Source organism: Glandiceps talaboti, chromosome 10 (genome assembly GCF_964340395.1).
Source record: "Glandiceps talaboti chromosome 10, keGlaTala1.1, whole genome shotgun sequence".
NCBI classification, from domain to species: domain Eukaryota; kingdom Metazoa; phylum Hemichordata; class Enteropneusta; family Spengelidae; genus Glandiceps; species Glandiceps talaboti.
This window is the reverse complement of record NC_135558.1, coordinates 12,661,592-12,670,000: the sequence shown is the minus strand read 5'-3', so window position 1 is coordinate 12,670,000 and position 8,409 is coordinate 12,661,592. Positions and strand designations below refer to the sequence as shown.

The window sequence follows — 8,409 nt, the reverse complement described above, 5'->3', positions numbered from 1 at the left end:
AATTTCTGGCTGAATAAAGAGAAATATTGGAGAATAATATAATTATACCATCGCCAGTAATATCAAACAAATATCGGGGAAAATAATGACAATTTTGAATGTTTTGAACACAACAGAATGAATGACATAGACACACATTGTTGTGACATAGACCCTTGTTGTCATGGCTTAGAATGACCAGGGTATAATTCCATAGTTTCTGTTCAACTTTGGTTGTGTGTGGTATAATGTATGTTATACACTTGATTTGCATCTATTAAAAAGTTTTTTATTTGTTATGGTTATGTTAACAGGATAATACCAGTCCAGGCTGGTGGGAGAAGTTTATTGGTCCTGGCTGTGCAGTTGACACTGATCACTTCTTTGTTATATGCACAAACAATCTGGGTGGTTGCTATGGCACCACGTAAGCATTATTGATTAATGATGATATTGAGTCCAAACTAGATCATATACCGATACCAGCAACCTTTAGTTTTGACACAATTATTTTGGTCCAAGTGATGATCGAAGTCCAAAGATACTTTTCTTTGTATTAATTTTAATAGTACATGAAAGCCAAATACACATAGCAGTGAAAACATACACAACACATTTACCTGCGAAATATACAGTTTTGCAATTTAAATACATATTATATCACATATAGATGTGTTGGAGCTTAAGTACCTGTAGTTAGTTCAACATACTGCCACCTTACAACTGAAAGGGGTGAGCTTCAATATGCAATGGAAATTATGACCAATTCCTTGACAAGTCAAGATCTATTTACATATAAATTGCTTCCTTTGAATAATCAAAAATCTCCATCTATGTAATGCAGGGGTCCATCTTCCATCAACCCAGTAACAAACAAGGAATATGGAACAACTTTTCCAATAATCACCGTTGAGGATATGGTAAATGTACAGTTCCTTTTGTTGGATTACCTCGGCATTGACAAGGTATGGGAAAGTATAATCTTTAATGTACAATTCCTTTTATTCGATTACTTCAGCCTACATTTAAGATCCTTTTGTTGAAAACCTTGGCATTAATAAGGTCTTTATCGGTCAATGGCAGCTATATAGCCTTGTAGTAAGAATTGGATTTGAGCTCCGAAGGTTGCCAACCAAAAGCTGAAGATGACAGCATGTGTAAGTATGATAAAGTGATGAAGTCCATTGAGCCCTTGAGAGTGCTTTTAGCACTTTGTGACCTATGGCCTCTTGTACAATTAATAGACTTCTCTGAAGGTTTACCAGCTAAACTAGGACAGCTACTAATGTTGACTTGTGATACAATCAAAAATGTAATTTTGACTAATGGTGGATTTGCTGTAGTTTGTGTCATACACAAGTTGTTGTATTAAAGCATCCATAAGCGACAGCCATATGGTGCTGTTGATATGATGTTAAATGAACAAAGAAAGAAAGAAGAAAATGTATTTAGAAAATCTCATTAGTGAGATTACAAATTCTAGTGGCATCTGATGCAAATATGCAAAGTTGCAAATGTTAAGGTCGTAAAATAAATCTTGACTTTTTTCTTGTTTTTAAGCTACATGCATCAGTTGGTTCATCCCTGGGAGGTATGTCATCACTGTTAGCAGCTGCTGTTCATCCAGACAGAGTCAAAAGGTGATTATAAATCTTCTCTTCTTATCATGTGTTTTCTGGCAGATGTTGAGTCATGTTTTTCTCATTCAAAACTTGAACAATTAAAAGTTAGATAAACACTAAGGTGAATTATTAAAAGTGGCACACACTTTCATTGAAATACTTGCATAAAACCTTGATTAAACTATTCTAGTATCATGTGTCAAATTTTGCCTCTGGCAGTGTTAGAATAGTAACTCGCAAAGTAGGGATTTTTTCAGCATTTTTTTTTATATGTAAAATAAATCATGTGATCAGATTATTTATGTCATATCTTATACCACGTTTGAGTTCAGTCAGTTGATCATTGATGGCTTATAAATATATATGCTTCAGGTAAAATACTGCGAGTATACCTTTTAAATGTGCAGGAAAAATTACACCAAAAACAGGCAAACTCAGTTCGTGCTCCTTTATGAAATGGCAATTAGTAATATATTGATTTAGTTTGGAATGCGATATTACCTCCAACTGGGTAGATCGAGGCAGTAATTCTGAAAAGTTTTTTGAAAAAACGTGCAATTACATTATTATGTACATTGCATTGGAAATATTTGCTCAATTACAATAAAAACATCATGAAATGATGACATAACATGATTACTTTGGATTAATCCGTTTAATTTTTTCCCCAATGGCCTTGTGTTGATGGGATGTTTAAGTTCTGTACAGAGCCAAACCTCTCACCCCTCCCAACTAAATCTTTCCCTTCCACCAGCTTTAAAATGAAGATGTTCCTATAATTGGAATTAGGTTTGTTACGGATAATTAAAATTTAATAGAAAAAGAACTCTTTTCTAAAAAAGTTTCCTTTTTTTTCAGGGTGACATCGATATCTGCATGTGCACAATCCCATCCATCTTCAATAGCTCAACGATATTTACAGAGACGTTGTATTATGACAGATCCCAACTGGAATAAAGGTCATTACTATGGAAAAACTTATCCCAAAATGGGAATGAAACTGGCAAGGTAAGCCATAGACTTATTCATGCAGATAAACTATTAAACTGGAGGATGTTTGTGACAAAATGACCAGTTTCCACTTTGGATACATCCTTTCTGTTGTATCTGAGGTATCATTGCACAGTGTTTAACTTCTGTTAAATTCATGGTATTGATCCATCTAAATTTCATACCCTATACCAGTCTGATGATAATATTTGCAATATCGATGTGTTATGAATGCCAAGCTCATAGCATTTAAAATTATGGTACAACGACTATGAACTTAAAAATCTATGAAACCTTTGACCAAATCCTCATAGACACTTGTGTGTGTGTGTAAAAGATATGAACAGCAAATTCTAAGACAAAAAAATTCACATTCTGATAATGTACACCAATTGAAAAGTTTGTGATTTATCTCTGTGGAAGGCATTCAGTTTACCTCTGGATTAAAAATAATGCACAGAGTGATAACTTCATCATATCCTTGTTAAATGCTTTAATGAAAGGTGGATATGTTTGCAAAAGTGAAATAGCATAATTTTTTATTTGTTCCATCGTCGATGTTTCTATGTAAATGGTCAAAAACATATTTAGGGTGTCTATCTTGTATAATTATGCATTTTAATTTTAAAATGATATATTTGGCCTTAATCTAAATTGGGCTTCAAACCTATCCATTGAATGTTCAGTGTGTAATTTACTGGCAATGAGAAATTCTCCCAAAGCCAAAATAATCATTGACATATTTGATGTGCATGCATAATTTGTCTTTCAGAGAAATTGCGACGATAAACTACAGAAGTGGGCCAGAGTGGGGACACAGATTTGGAAGGAAGAAAATCAGTGAGAATGAAAAGCCTAGCCTGTGTCCGTATTTTAGGATTGAGAGTTACTTAGACTATCAAGGAGAAAGTTTTGCTGTTAAATATGACCCCAACTCATTACTCTATATTTCCAAGGTAAGGAAGGTATTTTAAAAAGGCATTCTATCGGAAAAAGAAACGATAAATATTAAATAAGTTACAAGCACCTACCACATTATATATGTATGCATGAACCTAATTTGTCACATTCCAACTAAAACCAGCAAGTGTACAGTGGTTTTTTTTGTTTGTTTGTTTCTTTGCAGGTTGTATATAAAAACTTAACATTATCATATTACTTCTAATGATTATGTTTATGCCACAAAATAAAACTTTTTGTTGTGTTTCAAATATCACAATTTGTTGTTATATCATTTCTTGTGTACATAGGCAATGGATATGTTTGATATTGGAGAAGGTTTCGATTCCCTAACTGATGGACTTTCCAGGATAGTGTGTCCAGTTATGGTTCTAGGCGTTCAGACAGATATTTTATTTCCAGTGTGGCAACAAAGAGAGTTATCTGAGTTACTTCAGAAAGCAGGTAAGTCGATGATTACCAAGGTACAGATTGATCATCATGGTTTGTAGAAAAATATGTTAAAACAGAATTACCTGTAAAATTGAAATATTTAAAGTGAGCCATTAACAGTCTTGGTTACCTTACTGTCATGTTTTTGCAAAGCATGGTAAAAGGTACTTGAGTTTCTCAGTCATTTTACCAGCGTTCCCACCAAATACTGTACATGTACAATTTATGGGAAACTGTACATTTTCTTCTTTCTGTTACTGGGTTCCTAGACCTTACCAAAACTATGGTCATAGCAGGTATGATGTCTGAAAGTAAATCATTTTTGTGTTTTACTTCAAGAATCATCTTTTAAATTTACAAGTGTGTCTGAAAAGTTCTATTAGCATGGAAAAATTTAGTTGTAAGTAATTTATTCTTCAAGTGGCCATAAGGATGACAAATGGGTACATTATATTTATTTAGGATGAAACAATGTTTTGCTACTTGGAAAAAATAATTTTTAAACAACACATACTAAGTCCCTTATTGTAACTCATGAATTACAAAATATATTAAGAATGTATGTTATTATATGTATAATAACAGCGTTTGACACATGTTTTGGCATTTTGCAATTTTTTGAATTACGAACATGGACGATGCTGTAGATTGTTTTTTCAAGTAATAAAGAGAGTTGCTTTATAAATTTAGAATCCAAATCAACTACCTATTTCTTATTCATATTGTCTCTTTATTTGGTAATGAGTTACTAATTTTATTTTTAATTTGCTGTCATTACATTCTATCTAAATATTGTACTCAGTTACGAAATATTCTTTCAAATGAATAGGCTATGTATTTCTGTTTCCATGGCAGGTAATGATGCTGTGACCTATTATGAGATTAATTCCATATTTGGGCATGACACATTTCTGTTGGATCTCAGTAATGTTGGTGCTGCCGTCAAGGTAACATTTGTTGGCGACTTCTAAACACTATCAAATTCTTACAACAGTTCAAATCAGTCATAAGAATATATAGGAATAGTGTAGATATATCATGTGCCTGAATAACATTTACATTTTGAGGAACCTTTTATTTTTGAGTCAACACAGCTCGGAGATTTGTGGTTTTTCTGGATTTAACCACAAGAAAGTCAGAAGATGCCAACTTGTTTCAAGAAAGGATATATAAATGATTCTTAAATGTTATAGAACATAATTCTAACATCAATTGTTGAACAAGTTGAATAATTTAATGTGCCAGTATTGAATATCATTCAGTTCTTTTCACAGTTTATGTTTTGTGTAACATTTGAGAATGAATATGCACATGTGTTAGGACTAATAGCTGACTGTAAAAATAACTTCCTGGTGTTTCACATCAGTTGGGACTACTAGCTGATTGTTTCAAACATAATTTCCTGGCATTTCACATGAGTTAGGACTAATAGCTGACTTGTTTTTTTGTCAACAGGGTCATCTTGAAACACAATTAACCGAGAATGGAAATTTAAGTAAGAGCCGGTGGAATTGAAAGATAACGGGAAAAGAGACTAGAAGTTTTCCTCCTCAAAGTAATGTATAAACTACACAAACTGTTCAGAGAGACCTCAGATTTTGGACATCAACTAGAAACAAGAAAAATTGCAGATAACTTGATAACGGTTGAAGAATTTAGGCAAAGAAACAAATCATTATGTAAAAAATAATGATATGCTGATAAAAATGTCTAACATGTTATTTCTTAGGAGAGAAACAAAGCATTCTCTTAAAACATCACAAAATGGAGAAAATGTATCCTAATGATTTGAGTTAAACAAACAATACTATTTCCACATAGGTTTAAAGAAAGACTGAATAGCTAATTTACATTGCAAAAAGTGCTAAAATTTGTATAAATTTATATTAACCTTCAAAAACAAACTTAAAGTGGCCATATGGATAAGGATTTTGGTATTTATTTTGGATTTTTAAATTTATAAAAAACGATTCTATCATGGCGCCCTACTTGAAAAATCAATGTGAATCAATTCATATTGATTTTTCAAGTACGAAGTCATGATAAAATCATTTTGTAAATTAAAAATCCAAAATAACTGCTACACTTCTCATTCATATGGGCCCCGGTAATTCATTTAGAAATGAATACATTTACATTGACAATCTTAATTATAGAATTTACTTTCAATACAAATATAGTATTAAGATATATACACTGGAGAAAAATAATAATAGCAATATTACAGTGCAACGCTTAAATAGTTTGTTTTTTTAAATTCCAACTCGATTAGAATTTAGTCATGTCGTTATGAAAGTGGAAATAATATTAATATTCGTGGGTTAAAAGTTACAGTTACTTCAATTCTGTATGAGCTAAAATTCTTGCACTTTAAAATTAAGTACAGGAAGTTATGTCTTAATTTTTTTTTTAAATGTGTGGATATTAGGTCATACAGAAAAAAGTTTCACTATGTTTTCTTTTATATTTTGGTCCCATAGCAATGTTCACATACATTCAAGTCAACGAAATACATATGTTGCATGGTCTTTATTGCACTTATCTATTCGTAACAGAATATATATTAACTAAAAATTGGTCAGTTACTTGTAAAAATACATTTTATTTGTTAATTAGTGGTCAGTATTATCTCTAGGTGGTGTAGTGACAAGTTTATATCTTCAGTGAAAGCTTGGTTGTGAGTCTGTACACCAATTTGTAACTGTAGTATTGGGTTTTTTTCAATCAGACAATCAAAATCTATTCAATCAGATAACCACAATCTATTCACTGAAAAGTGTTAAAATACCAATAATCAGACAGTGTACATGTTAATCAGTGGTCGATCTTATCCATTAGTATAATGTGTTAAAATTGTGATTGCTGTTGAGGGCGCTGTTTTTGGGTGTGGACCCAAAAAACTTATGATTTCATTGTATCATGTATACAGCTACAAAGATACATTCACACACATATACTGTACCACTGTACGATATTACAAGTAAGTTATTATATCTACCAAAAACATTTTCCAAAAAATGTGTTCAGTTCCAGCTAGTGCAGCTTGGACAATTGATATATATATATAACTGGCACTTCAGTGTAAAGCCTAGTCTGCTCATAAGCTTCCTGTTGTGTGTGATACTATTTGCCATTCCAATACACCAAGTTATCCTACAGTGCCTTTTTAGAAATTGAGAGGTTAGCAGTTCTTTAGAGTGAGTGTAATATTAATCACACAATCACACAATATACTTTTAATGATACAAATACTAATATATTTTGTGGCATTTGTTTGCCAATGCAGTTTAATAAAATTTTCTAAAGTTTTAAATATATACTTTCATTCAAGTAATTCTCTACTTTGTAGAATTAAGAATGGGTGCTATAAAGAGAAGGTTGTTTTCTGTATATGTTTTGTAAAATTGTGTTGTCAAACTTTTATCCTGCATTTAGACATATCATAGCTTTTATAGACATAAATGGATATGATTCCTGTAGATATAAAAGAAAGGGGTGTCATGTTGCATTAACTTTTCACCAACTCATTTTATTTACCTTTGACTCTGTAGATGGTAAGGTTAGATTTCATAACCAATTTTTTTTTTTGTGGAGTTGTAAAGTTAAAGTGGCCATTCATATATGGATGAGGACTTGGTATTTATTTTGGATTTTGGATTTATAAAATAATTTTATCGTGACTTCAAACTTGAAAAATCAATGTGAAACAACATTAACCAAGTCTGTGTTTGCAACTCGATACATTGAAAAAAGCTAAAATGAACATTAAAAAGTTTGTTATTGTACATACAATGACAAACATTTTACACACTTAGCAATCTTCTGCAATTTCTTGGGTCACAAACAAGGACTTGGCACGAGTTCTTTCACATTGATTGTTCAATAGGAAGCCATGATAAAATTATTCTATGAATTAAAAATCCAAAATAAATAATTGATCCTCAACCATGTGGTCACTTCAATCAACTAATTGCATTCAGTGTAACTGAGACCATATTTAAAAATGTTACTTTGATATTCGTATTGCCAAATATTTTACTTGATACTTTTAACATTCTAAAAGGGTGATATCTCAGTAAATTAGACAAGTTTATGTAAGCTTTATTAAAATGGCACAAACTGAGTTTATAAACCTTTTACTCAACTGAAAATACTTACAGAAAAACCTAAAATATCACAGTATAAACATTAATGTCAGTGCATACCTTCTATGAAATTACAGTTGACTTCTGGCATTGTTAGAATAGTTGACTGCCTAGTATGGATTCCTCGACAACTTTTCATGCATATGAAAATGTAAGTCATCTGATCGTTTATAAGCTATATCTTAATAATAGGTTGGAATCAGTCAATTGCAAGTGAATATGCTTCAGTAAGTAGAGTGACTGTTAAATGTGCAGAAAATATGCAGCATAAATCTCGCCCA

The 8,409-nt window shown here is 31.8% G+C and overlaps 1 protein-coding gene across 1 annotated transcript in view; it reads left to right on the top strand.

The window, feature by feature from the left end:
• The window catches only part of LOC144441179 (uncharacterized), a 13,023-nt gene extending 7,127 nt beyond the window's left edge, over window positions 1-5,896 (top strand). The window contains exons 3-10 of the mRNA XM_078130728.1: window positions 294-406; window positions 824-944; window positions 1,540-1,619; window positions 2,460-2,609; window positions 3,364-3,547; window positions 3,842-3,995; window positions 4,839-4,930; window positions 5,439-5,896. Of these exons, the coding sequence (XP_077986854.1) occupies window positions 294-406; window positions 824-944; window positions 1,540-1,619; window positions 2,460-2,609; window positions 3,364-3,547; window positions 3,842-3,995; window positions 4,839-4,930; window positions 5,439-5,498 (954 nt within the window). The 3' untranslated portion in view covers window positions 5,499-5,896. The remainder of the gene's footprint in view (window positions 1-293; window positions 407-823; window positions 945-1,539; window positions 1,620-2,459; window positions 2,610-3,363; window positions 3,548-3,841; window positions 3,996-4,838; window positions 4,931-5,438) is intronic.
• The last annotated feature ends 2,513 nt before the right edge of the window (window positions 5,897-8,409 follow it).